An 18008-nucleotide genomic window follows, 5' to 3' on the forward strand; every position below is an offset into this window, starting at 1 on the left:
CTCTTGTCCCAATGTGCAGTCTTTCACAGTGAACTGAAATGTTCTTCACAGATCCCATCCCTAAAGTCTCTAGAACTTTCTATCTCTGTCTCCAAAATTATTCAGTCTATTTTTTAAATTTCCCAATTCTGTTTCCTTGGACACTGCAGTCTTGGCTCTCCCTTCTACTAATAATTACTTTCCCATTTAAATTCTTCTCTAGTGCTTTGTTATAGAATGAAGATGATCAAGAGTTCTCATCAACAGAGCCCAGATTTCAGCTGATCCTATCAAGCTAAAAAGACTTTTAAGTTCAGCCCCATGACCATCTCTCTTCCAAAGACTAGCCTAATTTAGTTTATCACCAAATTTACTAGATGATGAATTTTTTAGCCACAGCTCTTCTCTATGATTATCTACTAAGTTGTAGAGGATTTCATTATGCTTTTACAGAGAGAACAACATAATCATGGATTCTAGAAGTAGTGAGACACTAAAGAATCTGTCATTGTTACTTTGGCTAGAATGGCATTTCTAGATTTTTAAAGCTGTGCTTTAAAGCTAATTATTTTGGGAATCAATAATTTACCAAGTCCTGTTATTGCATATATGATTCTTCCATAAAAGTAGCTCCAGCTAATTTTATGTCATATTCTATGCAAATTGTGTGGATTAAGAATGGGAGAAAATTCTGTAAATAGAAATAAAGTAATATGCAAGCAACTAGAATTTTTTATCTTTAAAATTTTATAAAGTGAATTAAATTTCCTTACTTTTTTGGTTCCATAGATGTAAAGCATCTTTTGCAGAAACTGGCATCACAGGTGATGGGATGCCATATAGACATGGAATCTACAGAGGAGGAGGAGGAGGAGTGTGTTCAGTTATCCCAGAAAAAAATGCATTATTCAATGGCCTTTCTCTCTACTTGGTACAGAAATGTCACACAGGTACATATAAATAAGCAATTTTCAGTGAAGTAATTGGCATGTGATTGAGGAGTTTTAGAATTGTGGAAAGTATAGCAATATTTTATTCTATTAAGGACAATACATTTAACACTAGTTTTAATTGAATAGCAGCTCCTTATTTGCCTTGAGAGAATGGAATTTAGAAATTTCCTTTTTATTGGCATTATGAGTTGATTTCTCTTAAGTATCTAGTATTCTTACAAGACATTCATTTTTGAGTTTTTCTAATTTAATAGTTTAAAAAGAGTATTAAGAAGGACACATCTCCCAAAGTGCAGAGTGTAAAACAAAACCAAGTGCTATTTAATTGTAATGACTAGTGTTGGACACCTAGGGAAGAAAAATAAGGAAAAGAGAATTAATGTTTTGGAACAAGAAGAAAAAGAAAAAATTTTCAGAAAATAAGAGTGGATATAAATAATAAATAGATAAATGGTAACAATTCCATGAGATAATAAGAAATGTTAAAGTTAAAAGACTGGGGGAAAAAAAGAAAGAAAAGTGAGGTATATTATAACAAAAACTGAACTGGAAAAGAAACAGAGGAAAGATGATTTAAAAATAATTAAACTATCAGAAAGTTATCAATACCCCCCCCCAAAAAAAGGAGTCTAGACATTATATTTTAAGAAAACATAAAAGAAATAAAATTCATTGATCACCTCATAAATGAAGCCCCAAAATGAAAAATCCCAGAAGTATTATAGCTATAACTCAAGAGATTCTAGGTTAGAAGGGAAAAAAATACCATAAGTATCTGGAAAGTAATAATTGAAATATCAGAGTCATAGTCATTATTATATACAATTTAGCAGCCATAAATCTGAAAGAGTAGAAATCTTGGAATATGATATTACAAAAGGCAAAATAAGGGACCAACAAAGAAGGATAAACTATTTACATTCTAATATAAGAAGATAATGCATGTATCCCTTCAGAAGTCTAACATTGATACTTACGCTCATCTAGAGAGGTCAAAGGAAGGAAAAATTTTCACACACCCTGAATTGGGTACAAAAATACATTTCATTCATGAGAGAAACAGTAGCAAAAAGTAAGAGAGTAGAGGAAGAGGAAGGTGAAATGAAGAGGATTAATAAGCAAAAAAAATATTAAAGGAAAAGTTAAATAAGTTGCAGGGAGAAGTAGACATTAACTATAATAATATATAGCATCAATTTACCCTTCTGAGACCTAGGTAAGTCTAACCAAAAAATAAACAGAAAAATGAAGGATCTGAATAAATTCTAGAAATCTTGGCTCTGATAGACTTTTGGACAAACAGCTAAAAATAGATGTCTTATAAATTCAAAATCACAATTAAAAACCAAAATAGAAATTCTAAAAATAAAAAGAGATATACAAAATTAAAAGCAAAAAAGAAAACTCAATAAATAAAACTAAATAGTTTAAAAAAATAAAAAATAAATAAATCATTAACTAACTTAATATTTAAAAAAGAAAGAAAAAACTATGTCAAAAATAAAAAAGATGAATTCACAACTAGCAAAGAAGTAAAGCAAATTATCAGGAACTGTTTGTCAATAAATCAGGCAACCAAATGAAATGAATATTTAGAAAAATATTAAAATGCCCAGATTGATACAACAGGAAATATCAGGTTTAAGTAATCTTCTCTTAGAAAAAGAAAATGAATAAGCCATAATTGAACTCCTAAAGGAAGAAGAAAAATAACACCAGATGGATTTGCAAGAGAATTCTGTCAAACATTTGAAGAACAATTAATTCTAATGCTACCTAAATTGTTTGAAAAAAATAGGACAGGAAGATATCCTGCCAAATTTCTTTTCTAATACAACCATGGCCTAGAAAAAACATGATCTTAATATCCAAACCAGAGAGAATTAAAACAGGAAGAAAATTGTAGGCCAGTATCATTGATGAATATTAATATAAAAATGTTTATATAAATTAGTGACAAGACTACTGCAACATATGATAATGATTATACAGTTTGAATTTTTACCAGGAATTCAGGACTGGTTCAATATTAGGAAAACTATAAACATAAGTTAACCATGTTAATAACCAAAACAACAAAAAAAACATGATTGTCAAAAGCAGGAAAAGGCCTTGACAAGATTCTATTTTCCTTTCCTTTTAAAAGTACTAGAAAGAATAACAATTAATGGAGTTTTCCTCAATATGATAAATAATATCTATCTGAAACTAATGCTAGTATTATTTAATGGTGAAATACCAGAAGCTTTCCAATAACATCAGGAGTAAAGGAAGGGTGCCCGTTATCACCATCAATATACTATTACTATTCAGTATAAAGCTAGAAATACTGGCTATGTCAATGAGACAAAAATAAAAATAAATTGAAGGCTTAACCATAGGCAAAGCAGAAATAAAATTATAAATTTTTTAGATGATATAATGATTCACTAAGATAATCCTAGAATCAACTAAGAAACTAATTAAAACAACTAATAACTTAATCAAAATTACAAAATACAAAAATTCAGATAAAACATCAGCATTTCTGCATATTCCCTAAAAAATCCAGCAGGAAGAGATGGGAAAAGAAATTCTATTTAAAATAACAACAGCAAGTATCAGATACTAGAGTGTCTACTGCCAGGACACACAAAGCTACAAAACACTATCTGCAAATCTAAATAATTGTAAAGATATTCCATATTCGTTGTTCCTGGGTAGGCTAAGCCAATATAATAAAAATAACTATTATCTAAATTAAATTACTTAATCAGTGTCCTACCAACAAAAGTACTTAATTATTGCATTATAGAATTAGAAAAAAATACATATTAAAATTCATCAAGGGGATCAAAAGGTCAAGAGAATCAAGGTAATTAATGGAACATAAATGGGAAGGAATCCAACAAGATCACATCTCAAACTATACTTTAAAGCTATTATCATCAAAAGAGTTTGGTGCCTTGAAAGAAATAGATTTATTATTGTGACTTTTGATAAATAATATATAGAAGTAAATGAGCACTAATGTTTGATAAATCTAAAGATCTGAACTTTGGGGGCAAAAACTCATTTATTTAGTAAAAACTGTTGGTAACATTCAAAAGCTATCTAGCAGAAAGAAGGTATGTATACCAGTATCTCACACTATACCAAACATGATTTAGACATAAATGACATCATAAACAAGTTAGAATTGCATCAAATAAATTACTTGTGAGATTTGTAAACATAGTAAGAGTTCACAACTTGATAAGAGAGGGCATCATAAGGGGGAAAAATATATGATTTTGATACATGAAATAAAAGTTTTTGCCTAAACAAAAGCAAGACTGCTAAAATTAAGAGAAAATAAATAAATAGGATAATTGATATATTTCTCATTCCTAAGATACATAGGGAATTATGTCAAATTGATGAGAATAAGACTATTCCTGAATTGAGAAATGGTCAAAAGGTATGATTAGGTAGTTTTCAGAGGAAGAAATAAAAAAAAAACAGTAGTTATGAAAAAAAATTACTCTAAATGATTAATAACTAGGCAAATACAAATTAAAACCTCTCTCAAATATTAACTCACATCCATCAAATCATCTAAGATGACAACAAAGAAAATGACTGATAAGAAAGGGGTTGTAGGAAAAATAGGTACATGGATGCAATGTTGGTAGAATTGTGAACTAATTTAGCCATTCTGAAAAGCAGTATGAATTTATGTCCCAAGAAAATATTATTCAGTTGTTTCTGTTGTGTCCTACTCATTGTGACTCCATTTGGGGTTTTCTTGGTGAAAATACTTGAATGATTTGCCATTTCTTGCTTCAGCTCATTTTACAAATGATGAAACTGAGGCCAACAGGTTTAAGTGACTTGTCCAGGGTCACACAGCTAGTGAGTGTATGTATGAGGCCATATTTGAACTCAATTATTTCTGAGTCCATGCTTAGCATTCCATCACTGTCTCATCAGAAACCAGAAAGATTTTGCTATTTGTTATTCTAAATGCATTTCTGTTTATTGTGCAGAGAAATAAAAGAAACAATAATATTGCAAACCAGAGGTTTCAGACTCATGCAACTCTCTAATGTGGCCTGAACCAAATTAAAATGCAATTGGTATGTGTAGCAGAAAATTCATGTAGATTTAAATAGTCTCTTTTTTGGTTGCTCTTTATATAGGAAAATGTTCATATTTGTTGATGTTTATAATAATAAAAACTATTTTTTAGAAGAAAAAATTGCAATTGGGAAATGTTTAACAAAGTAAATAAAAGTACAGTGTATTAATAAGTCAATATGCATCCACTAGGATGGATTTCTGTTTGAATTTGACACCACTGCTGTAAGCTATAGGAAGAGATCAGCATAATCATAGCATTGTGTAAAGCATATTTTAACCCTTTTTAAACTTATGTTTTTATTTTTCCCATTACAGAAGAAAGGCTCTGAATCTGTAAACAAAAAAATAACTTCTTCCAGTCAATGGAAGAAATCTCCTCCTATTGTGATCATCTTGAAAGACATAGAAAGTTTCTCAACAAAAGTACTTCAGGACTTCATAATTATCAGCAGGTAATGGAATCTCCTCTTGAGTTGGCACTAAAAGTCTCACATTCTGCTCTTTCTCCTAGCTACTAATATCAATTATAGCAATATTTTTTTAATAAAAAAGAAACCTTTTTTTTAGAGAGGAATGGTGATTAAATATATCTTCAGTTTGATAGAAACTGGAGAGAATCCAGACTTCAAATACTGAATAAATGAATATCGCAGTCAGATTAAGCATTTATTTCCTGACAAAGCAATGAGAGTCAAAAGGAGAAAATTAACCAGTTCTTACCTTTTTGTCTCATCAAGCAAGGCAGGTTCTTACTTTCCTGGATAAAAAGGTAAATTGCTTCCCTTTTGGATGGTGTTCATTTGTGTTATTAGAATTTGCTAAAATCTATTTTTTGATAGCTGACCATTTTCTTAGTCTCTGAATGCCTGTGTATTCTACTTGTGAAGAATGATACTTTCTTGAATATAGATGGGTCAACTGGATGAAAACAAACTAGTTTGAAGAGATTTAAATGGGAAATGCTTAAATGTATTACATATATGTACAAATCATGAAACAAGAAAGAGAAAAGGCAAGTCTTGCCCAATTCCTACCTCACCGTTGCTTACTGAAGTAGCTCATCTTGATGATTCTAACATAAAAATCCTATAACATTTGATTCTCTAAAAAAAATTTTGGCTACACTTTACCAGATATTTGATTATTGTGGCCCAGTTTTGTTTACTTAACTAAGTCTAGAGCCACTAGAAGCTAATACAATGAGAAGTTAAAATTAATTTAGATGTTAGAAGAAAAAGCGGAATCATTGAAACTAAAGCAATAACCCCTATATACCTGCTAACCTCTAAACCTTAGAGACTAGTTTGTTATGACTGATGTTCACAGGCATGACCCTGTCATTGAAGAAGTTAACATATGTAAAATGCTTTGCTCACCTTAAAGCACTATGTAAATGCTTGCCATTATTATTCAAATTATCAATAAGAGATTAAATTGCATCTAATATATAAAATGCAAGAAATAGTATATAAAACTTTTTTTAGTTCATCCCTTGGCTTTCAGTAAACCTTCCCATAACCATTGTTCATTTTTAAATGAAACAAATTCTAGAATTAGCCAAGTATATGCAAATAGGAGAGAAATAGCATGACATAATAAATATGTCATTGAGAGTCAACCTCAGAGACATGGAAATCTGGGTATCATTCTTATCTCTGATACATACTTTCTCTGTGATCCTGGGAAATCCCTTTGTCTCCTAGTGCTCTAGTCCAGGGGTACCAAACTCAGACTGAAACAGTATCCTTGTGGGCATGTATTGACTTAGAAAGTCACACATAGTAACCAAATCTATGTTCTATTGTATTTTTATTTATTTTGTTAAATATTTTCCAATTACAACTTAATCTTGTTGGGGCTACACCTGGAAACGTGGGCCTGCTTGTAGTGCAGCCTGTTGGCCTTATGCAGCACAAAGGAGAGATATTCTGCCTCATCTCATTTGTTTCTTTTTTTTCTCTTGGAATCTAGTCAGTACCTACATCAACTTCCAATAGTACTTGTTTTGGGAATTGCCACTTCTCCAATCATTATCCATCGATTGCTTCCTCATGCAGTGTCTTTTCTATGTATAGAACTACTACAGTCATTGTCTTGCAAGGAGCACCTGGCTAAACTATTGGACAAGGTAATTATTTTTCCTTGAGGTAACCAATATAAAGAGAATAGCAGAGAACATGGTTGTACCACAAGAATTTATAGAGAGAGAAATAAATTCTGTATATACCTCAGAATAACATTTGTTGAACACATTCATTTATGTATTTTATTTAATTCATTATTATTTTTTGCTGTTATTTTTGTCTTTAGATAAGAAAAGTTTCTTAAGTAGTAGCCATACCTTTATATCTTCAGGAATCTATGTGGCACATGGTGGGATTTAATGTATGTACATGTATATACATATACACACATATTCACATCATACACAAACACATGTGTGTATATGTGCTTATCTATTTTTATGTAACAATAACTATTTTGCCTTTTACATCTCATGTAAAATGGTTTAAAGTTTTCATTGAAATCTTTCCTGACTCCCAAGCCTGTACATAAGTACTATAAATAACTAAAATTTTTATCAACATTCAATTTTTTAAAAATCAACATCCCCCACCCCACAAAAAGCAATTGAAGCTTTTTAACTAACTCTGCCCAGACAGAAAAATAAAGATTTTGTAATATTGTCCCTCTTCAGGTCATTAGTCTTGGGTATGATGTCGGCAAGGAGTTTTCTAGAGAGATGCTATCTATGCTGAGTGATTGCCCTTAGTGCACTGATGACAATTTGATATTTACTTTTTTACATATTTATCTTTATATTTTTCTAAAAGGAAGACAAGATGAATTTTCATTTATCAAAAGCTACACTGATAGTTTTTCTAGACCTCCAATGTTGGAATTGTTTTGTAGTGGCCTTGTTTAAAACAATAAAGAATATATATAGTGAAGATGTATATATGCATATACATATGCATGCATACGTAGGTATGTATGTGTATACATATATACCTACACACATGCACCTATGTGTATGTGCATACATATTTAGCTGTTCTGGTGTCCAATAGATGTAGTAGTACATAGACCATCTGTTGCAGCACTTTATTGATTTACATTAATTACATAAAAATGGGGACAGAAGGAAGAGATAGTATATTCTGTTTTCTGCCATTCAGAGATGAGGTCTAATGTCTTGCATTTTGGGGGAAACTTCCTTTGTTTCTTCAAGTCATCTGGTTTCTTCTCTTAAAAATGGAAAATCAGGTATCTAAGTTTCAGTGTTGTTTCTCCCATGGTACTGTTAGTCTTATAAAGAATCTCTCTCAGTAACAGGAATTTTACAAACTTTACAAACACTGCCCCACTGATCTTCATTGATTGTTTTTTAAAAAAAAAACATCAATAATCATTTAATTAATGGACAAAACTCATGAAACCAAGAAATTGAGCATGTTAGTACCTGCCTTTTTCCTACAAGATTAATAAACTTATTTCAAGACTATACTTTGGAAGGGGACCTTTTGTCTTCTGCTTATGGAATGAAATTAAGAGAAAACTGACAGATAATAGACTTAACAGAGAATTAGCTAACATGCAGCTTTCATACCCCAGAAATACTACTTTATTATAGTGTATACTTTGATAGGCTCTCTCTATAAACTAATAAGTAATGTGGTTTTCCATTTTTCTTTCAGCTACTTCTTACTACTCGATTTCCTTTTAAACTGAATGAAAAAGCATTACAAGTTCTGATCAATATATTTTTATACCATGATTTTTCAGTTCAAAACTTTATCAAAGGACTCCAGGTAAGGGGAGCTCTGAAGGAACCAGAAGCATAATAATTAGGTTTTTTTTTTTTTTTAAGTGAAAACATTCAGTACAAGTCAACAGATTTGTAACCCGAGATTAGTCTGAAAAGTTTAAGATTATTATGATGATGGTTTTTGAACAAGTTACATCAAGTTAAATAGTTCTGAAATCTCATAGTTATTATTATTGCATGATGTTTAATACATGTTTTAAAATAAAGAATATAAAAGGCTATATACCCTATATTTAAAATAGGACTCTTTCTTTTGCTATTTATTTAGTTTTTTAACCCTTACTTTCCATCTCAGTAAGTCAGAAGGGCAAAGGCTAAGCAAATGAGGTTAAGTGACTTGCCCAGGGACACACAGTTAAGAAGCATTTCTTGGACCAAATTTGAATCCAGGTCCTCAATTCTATACACTGAACCACCTTGTTGCTGTCCTCTTGCATCATATTAAGTTCTGTTTCCTGATGAAGTACTAAAAATATCTCTTTATAGAATGTAACCAGATTGAATGAAATGACCTGGGTTCGAGTTCTGGTTCTACCTTTTGCCAATTAAGTAACCTTAGGCAAGCCAATTAACTTTCCAAGCTATTTCTACAATGATTATTGCCCTCACCTCAAAAGTTGTTAGGAAAGCTCTGCATAAACCTTAAGCACCATAAATATAAACTGCTAGATGTAACTATTGCTAATTCATTGTATAACCTTTGGAAAGTCACCTAATGTCTCTTGAGTCCCAGTTTCCTGAGGAGTAACATAAGGGGATTGGACTACATGATCTCTGAGATCCCTTACATCATTTATATTCTATGATTTTACCTTTTGAAATGAAGCTATTATAATACAGTATGTGTCTTAAATTATATTTCAACTAGTTTTCCATAATGCTCACCCACATCCTCTTACCTAATCTACCTTGTTGACCAAGAGAGTAGGCTGCATTGCAGTCTTTAGCCAGAGCTTATAATTGGCCTGTATACTGAGTAAATTCAAGATGTCATCTTTATTGGTATCACAATCAACTTCTAATTGACTAGATTTTAAAAACATACTTGAAAAGTGACTCAGTTTGCTAAACAGGACTGAGATTCCTATCCTAGGCCTGGCTCTGCTGCTGACTTATTAAAGCAAATCCCTCATTATCTTTGGTCTTCAGTTTCTTCATGCTAAAAAGTATTACTAATATTTAATCAAAGCAATGTAACATCAGTCTAAGAAACTACTATTGACTGAACATTAATTAGTAGAAATAAGACTAAATATTAATAATGAGCTTTTATTTCTTATTGGGAAAATATAATGGTTATTGTTGTAGTTGAGATGATTAGAGGCTGACTGTTTCTGGTAAAGCTTCACAGGACCCTTGGATGATTCCTTGGTTGGGTTACTTTATATTTATGGTCTAGCTTCAGCTTTTCATGCTCTAGAACTTAATTTTTTTTTTTTTGCTTTGCCCTGTAGGGATAAGATTCTGGAGGACTGACTCATGTTAACTACTATCCTGAACCCCTCCTTCCCATTATCAATATCCCTGGGAAATCAAATTAGTTGTGTTAAGGTTCTTGATGACCATGAAAATCATATCAAAGGGAATTGGTAATCTTGAAGAATATTTCATGCAGACTCTAATAAAATCTGGATAATTATCCCTATTTCACTATAGAGTTTTCTTTTTATACTGACCAGAATTCTTGTTATCCCTCAAATGCAACTTCTTTTTCCCTTGTACAGTGTTGAATAAATACTGCCAAATTCTTTACTTTACAGTTCTTTTTGCTTAGTCACCATGAGTATATCATTATAATATTGTCAATAATTTTTAAATTGTATTTCATTGATACGTTGTTTTTAAATCACTCACATTTTCCTCTATCCTTCCTACTTTCCCTTCAAGAGAGACATTCCTTACAATAAGTAATTTTTCAAAGGAAAAGAAAAATCAAGTTCAGCAAAACTAAGTCTATAAATTTGCTATTTCAGTAATGTAAGATAGAACAGAAGGCCGTTAAAGTCTCCAGAAGTCTCCCTGCGCACCTTATTTTGACTTAGAAAACCACATATTAATAATTTATGATCCAATGTATATTTATCTGTTAAATTACATTTTATTCTGGTAATCCTCCTGGTACATTTGACACCTCACATATCCCCTCTGTCTAGATCGAGAGAATACATAATGACCAAATAACAATGAATTTGAACAGTGAATACACATATGAATATGTGGTGTCTCTATAATAATTCCTTGTCCCTGCAGGGATAGAAAGCCCATAGTTTGGGAACCATTAGTAAAGAAAAAAACCCAACCATAATACAATATTCCATTTCCCCCTTTCCCATTTCTACAAAGAAAAAGAAGACTTCTTTTATCTTCTTTGAATCCAAACTTGTTCTTTATTATTTTACATTCATTTTTGCCCATTTTGTGGCACTTGTTCTTTTCCATTTACATTGTTATAGTTATGTTGTATATTGTGTTGCTAATTCTTAACTTCACTTTTCATTACTTCATATAATCTTCCCAAGCTTATGTTTGTCAAGTTCATACATTGTTGTAAAACAATAATATTCCACTCCCTCACTGAAATGTTATGAGGACCAAATGAAATATTTGCATAGAAAACTGACTACTAGGTGAGTCTTCATTCATTCATTCATTTATTTTAAATGTTTACCCTCTATTTTAGTATCAATTCTAAGGCAGAAGAGCAACAAGAGCTAGGCAATTGGGATTAAGTGACTTTTAAAGTCACACAGCTAGAAAATGTCTAAGGCCAGATTTAAACCCAGGTCCTCCCAACTCCAGACCTAGTATTCTATCTACTGTGCTACCTACTTGCTCCTCAAATGAAATGACATTTGCAAAGTTCTTAGCATTGTGCTTGGCATATAGTAGGTACTTAATAAATATTTATTTCCTTCCCTTTATCATGTACCACAATTTGTTTAACCATTTCATAAAGGATGGCCTCCTTGTAGTATATGTCTTATAGTAGAATTTCTGGGTCAAAAGAGTATGGACAATTTAGTCACTTCCTTTTCATAATTCCAAATTGCTTTCCAGAATGTTTTAACCAATTCATCACTATACTAACAATGCATTAATGTGCTGTTTCCACAAAACATTGTAGTGAATTCAATTGCAGCTAATTTTACATTAATTATATTTTATATTGTTGACTTTCTCTTCAACAATGGGGAAAAAATTAAATATTTCTTAATTACTTACTGTGTACACAGCTCTGCACTTGTCACTAGAAGAGAGAAATAGATAACATTCATAGGGTATAGATCAGTGGTTCCCAACCTTTTTTGTGTATGAGGCTCCATTTTAAACATCACATGCCTAATTCCATATGACAGTAGTGTTATCATTCACTGACTATGAAAATATAAAAGAAAAGCTAGCACTTGGTTTATTCATGGATCTGTAGAGCATTGCTTATAATTTTTTACTTCTCTCTCCTTTCCTAGTAATAGGCCTAATGCTGTCCATTTAAGAACCACTGTTATAGAGGAAAACACATTGTATTTTGGTTCAGGGGACTTGGATTTGAAATCCCGGCTCTGACACTGAACACGGTCACCTTTGGCAAATCACAGCAACCCTCTGAATCTCAGTTTTCTGATGGTTAAAATAAGAGAGTTGGATTAGATGATTACTAAAATTCCTTTTAGTCCAAAACCTTATGATTCTGTGAGTCAGTGACCCTGTCAATCCATACAGACATAGGTATGATTCAAATGAATACATGATAAGTACATAAATGGGAAAAAAATCAGAAAACTCTGTAGGTTCTGAAGAGCAGAGGGTTGATGCTAAAAGGGGGTATCCAAGTTTGGCCTAAGAAGGGATAGGAATTCACCAGGGAGAAAGTGGACTAAGGACATCCCAGGCACAAGGAATAGTTAAAGGAGCAGAGTTGGAAAACCATAGAATGTCCATTGAATATGGCAGTTATTCCATTTTGCTCAGGTTACAAAGAGTCCCAAAAGTCTTAGTGCAGTTTAAAACTATTAAAACTTAAATTCTTAATAGCTTGCAACTGATATATGACTTCTGTGACACCTCACAAGTAAAAACTAGTACTGTAAGATAAGATTGGGAAGATCTGGTAATATAAGATTGTCTCAATTGTCAGAGTAAAGTGGTAGAACTTTACTCAGTCAATGGTAAGCAGCTATCATTATATTTTAATTAAAGATGTTACATGAACAGATCTTTGTATAAGAAGATTAGTCTGGCAGTGTTACAAAAAGTGTATTGGAAGAGTGAGATCATAAAGACAGAAAAACCAATTAAGCTATAATTTAGATAAATGTCATGAAAACCCATAAAAGATTGATGGCAGTGAGAATCATGGAATCATCTTGCTCAGTGAGGAATCTGAGCCTCACAGAGATTGTTCTTTGGCTTTACTCACTCAAATAGTAAGTAGCAGAATCAGTAGTTGACATCCAGGTCTCCTTCCTCCAAATACAGTACTTTTTTCTCTTTTCCAATGATCCCCAAACTATCTTAGTTCAAATCTTTATCTTTACTTGCCTGGACTATTCCAATACTCTCAACCTTCCTGCTTCTAGACTCTTCCTCTCTAAGTCATCCTCCACATTACTGAGTATTATAATCTTAATGGGGTAAATAGTCTAAGGGACTTAGGACCCAAATTCACATCCTGCTTCTGATAATTTCTTTGTTATGTGACCACTGGCAAGGCACTTACTCTCCCCGAGTCTCAATTTCCTTATCTATTAAATACTATTTGTGGTATCTATCTGACAAGATAGTCATGAGGTTCAAGTGAGATAGTTATATATAGATTTGTGATCTTATTGATTTGAGAATTCCTACCAATATTTTACATTATAACTGATCCTTACCTTCCCATCCTGTAATTCTTTCCCATAGTGCCTCACAGGGTCACTTCAGGGATCCATCTAAAGTGAGGAAGATCTTCCTCATTTTCTCCTGGCATTGAAAAAATAGCAGTGAAACACTTTGGCTGTCAACTTGTCATCTATCGTTCTTGCCACTTAATCAGCCCAGAAAGAAAAAACTCTAATACAATTTCTTAATAATATATTTTAATACTGTTCTTCAGAGTTCTTCATTGTTTATATATTTAGCCTGCTCATACCTATCTTGTGTCTCTCTGTGGCCTTCTATGTGATGTTTATCTTTAGGTCTTCTGAGAAGTGATATTATATATCCTGCTGCCATATAAGAACACTAATAAAATGTTAGTAATGAAAAGATGGGCATTGGATTTCATGGGAAATTTGAGGATAAAAAAAGTGTTTCAGTTTCTCAAAAGCAATCCAGCTCATTTTCTTTTTCCTTTCCAAAACTGAACCCAACTTCAAGGTGTATGTGTGTGTGTGTGTGTGTGTGTGTACACATGCATGTATTTACCCATACACATACATTATTTATACACAGTCTTTACTACATGGATGGACTAGTCCAATTCCTTTGAGTGAATACAGTTCTCTTCTAGGAGTCTTTGTAGTGTCCTGGGGCTTAATGCAGTTAGCACAATGTCATCTACAACCAAGAGCATCTGGAGGACCTCAGCAACCATAGAGAATACTTTTTTGACTGGTCTCTGTGCTATATCTCCTCCATCGCAATAGTAAATAATTACCATTTGCTGACATATCTCTCTGTTTTATACCTAGCTTGATGTTTATTATCAGCATGTCATTGAATAGGGTTATTTCTATTATCTCCTAGGGAATCTTGAGTGATTTTGTTGTTAATGAGCCTGTAAGATAGCATTTTGTTCTACTGAATTTAAAAATGCTTTAAAAAATAATCAATAAACAATAAGCATGATGAGATCTTATACTCCCTGCATCTTACAATTAATTATAAGATAGTAAAATTATGTTCCATTGTTGAATTGTTGAATATCACCTTTGAAAGCTTGTTTGTTCCCCTGCTAGGTCCCTTATTTATTAAGGATGTCCTTAATTCATATAGGGATTATCTCATAAAAGATTTTGTTATAGATGGAAAAATGTGCATACAGATGAATAGGTATTAAAGTTTTCTTAAACCCTTTCGATGTTAGGGAATTGACAATTTCTGACCTTGTTCCCCAAATCTGGGTATATAGACTATTTCAATTCTTCTTCAATGACTTCAGTACCATTATAGCACTTCACACCAACACATAAAACATATATATGAATATATAATAAAACATTTATTATATATGAATATGAACTTACAGGTCTATCTACAAATATTCACATAGGTATTTCCCAGGGAGGAAGCTCCTTCCAGCATAGAGTTGGTACACAGAGGTTAAGTGATTTTTCCAGGGCCATACATTTAGTATGTGTCAGAGGTAGGCCTTGAACCTGGCTCCATAAATATTTTAGTTTTTTTTTTTTGTTTTGTTTAGGTTTTTGCCCCCAGAAAATTGAATTTATATAAGGCAAAAATTTGCTGCTGAGGCATTCCAAATATCTTCCCTCTTTCTTTCCAGCTGGCTATATTAGAACATTTCTATTCTCAACCACTCAGCATTTTGTGCTGTGATCTTCCAGAAGTGAAGAGAAGAATACATTCTTTATCAGAAGACCAATGTGAAAGTATTCGGCGCCTTCCCTCTTTTATGAGGTAAGAAAGAAATGCACATTTAACACTTTTATATATGATTCAAGAGATCTGCAGTTTCATCATGGATGCCCTCTACGAGGGCAAATTGTAGCATCTCTCTACTAGACTCTGGATAAGTTTCTTGTCTGTTGATGTACAAGCCTCCTGATGGCAAAACAATAAAATATAAATAAAAAGGAATAAAACCTGGCCAAAAAAACCCTAATGTTATATTATACATTTTATCTTTGTTTTTAAAAATTATTGATATCTTTTATTTTTGTATTACCTTTGTTTCCTAATATTTCTCTTCCCCAACCAGAGGGGGCAAATAATGAAAAAGAAAGAAAAATTGAACAAAATTGATACACTCATTTAACAATTAACATTGTTCCATATTCTCAGTCCTCCACCTAAGCAAAGAAGGGAAGTACATTCTTTTATTTGTTCCTCAGAAATAAGTTCAGTCACTATAATTACACAATATTCAATTTCAACTTTTGTAGTCATTGTTATTCTGTACATTTTTAAAAGTAGAACCAAAATGTTAAAAAAGGAAAGAAAATCTGTGTGTTTTTTGTTCTTTCCTCAGTCTGTCTACAGTTTTTATTTGAAATTCTTAATTTCCATCTTAGAATCGATATTGTGTATTAGTTTCAAAGCAGAAAGAGCTAAGGGCTAGGCTATTGGGATTAAGTGATTTGCCTAGGGTCACCCGTCTAGGAAATTTCAGGCCAGGTTTTAACCCAGGACCTCCTGCCTTTAGGTCTGGCTCTCAATCCATGAACCATTTAGCTGTCCCCTATTTTACCTTGACTGTTTTATTTTTTTTTCCTTCAAGAAATAGTTATAATCAATAACACGCTCAAAATTTTGATTTGCATCATTTCATGTGTCACCTTAAGAGACACATTTGGCTCAGCAGCCTCATTGGAAGGAATTTGAGATCATTCAGTCTAACTGTACCTGAAAGAGTTTCTTCCTGAGAGCATTCCTAGCAGTAGGTTGTCATCAAGCAGAGACTCTCAGGAGCACCCACTCTCTCAGTCTAAGCACCAGGCTTCTGTCAGTGAAGCCTTAGATTATGTTAGCTCTTTTGACTTCTGTAAGCTGATTAATTGATTTATAATGGTTGGGGATATTTCCAGGTAGATGATGCGATCCCTTTTATGCTGGTTCATGTTACTTTCTATTTTAGACAGTTATATATTTTTCCCCATCTTACCCACAGATTCTCAGGTTAGTATGCCATTCTCTGAACATAGAACTCATGAAATCCTGACCATCATCTTGGATGTGTTCTTAGGAATAAATATATGTTTGTGGGTATTAAGCTGGGAAGAATTTGGAGAGGTTTTTTGTGGCTGTTCCCTTGTATTTTTACATGATAGTTCTCTGGGTATATGTGTGTGTCTCTTGTGCTAATTTCAGGTACGTAGAGAAGCAAACACCAGAAAAACAAGTTGCATCATTGACCAATGAAAGATTTCTAAAGGTAAGAATGGAAGAAAAATCTTTATCAGTCTTAAGGCTTGTTTCAGCTCAGTTTGTTTTTCTAAGGACTTAAAAGCAAGATTTTGTAGATCTGAATTTACTTAGCACACTTCCTAAATTTTGCAGTGTCATGTGCTTTTGTGCAATAATGTTTTAGCTCTTTATGGTGGATTTATTTGAATATTGGTCTATTTTGATATAAAGTTGAGAAATGATAGAACAGAAATTTTTACTGTGAGAAAAATCTTAAACAGAACATTGATTTTCTTTTAGAGTTTTTTTCTGAAAGAACTATTAGATATCAACTTCATGTTCACATAGCAGTTTTAGAATCTGTAAGTAGTCTTATTTTAAAATTTCTTTGCAAGGACCATCATGCATCAATGTTGAAAGAAACCATGAGCTTCAAAGACCATACTCTTAGCTTTGCAAAATATGTATATCAGAGATGAAGTAACAAACTTGAGAAAATTATGAACTAAAGCATATTACATAAATTGGAACTTTTATTTTAGTAGTTAAGTGTTTCTAACTTTATATTTATCTTAACAATTTTCATACATTTCTTTGGAGAAGGAAACTTCTTATAAGTTGCAAGTTGTACCATAGGAACTAGATATTAGTTATATGAATAATAATCTTTTTGGTCCAGACCTGTGATTTTAGCTTAATAAGGAACTCCCAGTGAGGAAATTTTCTCTACCAATGCAGACTGGCACCTCCTCTGAAAGTTTTAGTCTTAAATTGTTGTCACTAAAAGATCAAATCAAGGCTTGAACTCAATTTTTCTTTACTCTGAAATCAGTTCTTTATCTATGTGACCATGCCTCTTATGAATAGTATATATGTATCCCGGAAAGGCTTAAGTCAAGTTTTAAGTTTTAATAACTTAAAGACTTATAGAATACCATTTACTATTTTAGAAACTTGGATAGAACACTGTTATATTTAACAGCTAAGGAAAAAATGTCAATTTTTTTGCACTGCATAATATTTCTTTTCAGACATGAACAAAAGAACCCTAGACTTGGAATTGGGAAGCCTGCTTCTTA

The 18008-nt window shown here is 32.3% G+C and overlaps 1 protein-coding gene across 3 annotated transcripts in view; it reads left to right on the forward strand.

The window, feature by feature from the left end:
• ORC3 (origin recognition complex subunit 3) overlaps nt 1-18008 on the forward strand; it is a 126194-nt gene that overhangs the window by 30922 nt on the left and 77264 nt on the right. For all 3 annotated transcript variants that reach the window (XM_056818574.1, XM_056818575.1, XM_056818573.1), the window contains exons 6-11: nt 769-929; nt 5349-5485; nt 7005-7161; nt 8732-8845; nt 15350-15483; nt 16894-16957. In XM_056818574.1, the coding sequence (XP_056674552.1) occupies nt 769-929; nt 5349-5485; nt 7005-7161; nt 8732-8845; nt 15350-15483; nt 16894-16957 (767 nt within the window). The remainder of the gene's footprint in view (nt 1-768; nt 930-5348; nt 5486-7004; nt 7162-8731; nt 8846-15349; nt 15484-16893; nt 16958-18008) is intronic.

The sequence above is a fragment of the Monodelphis domestica genome, chromosome 2, assembly GCF_027887165.1.
Source record: "Monodelphis domestica isolate mMonDom1 chromosome 2, mMonDom1.pri, whole genome shotgun sequence".
In the NCBI taxonomy this organism is placed as follows: Eukaryota; Metazoa; Chordata; class Mammalia; order Didelphimorphia; family Didelphidae; genus Monodelphis; species Monodelphis domestica.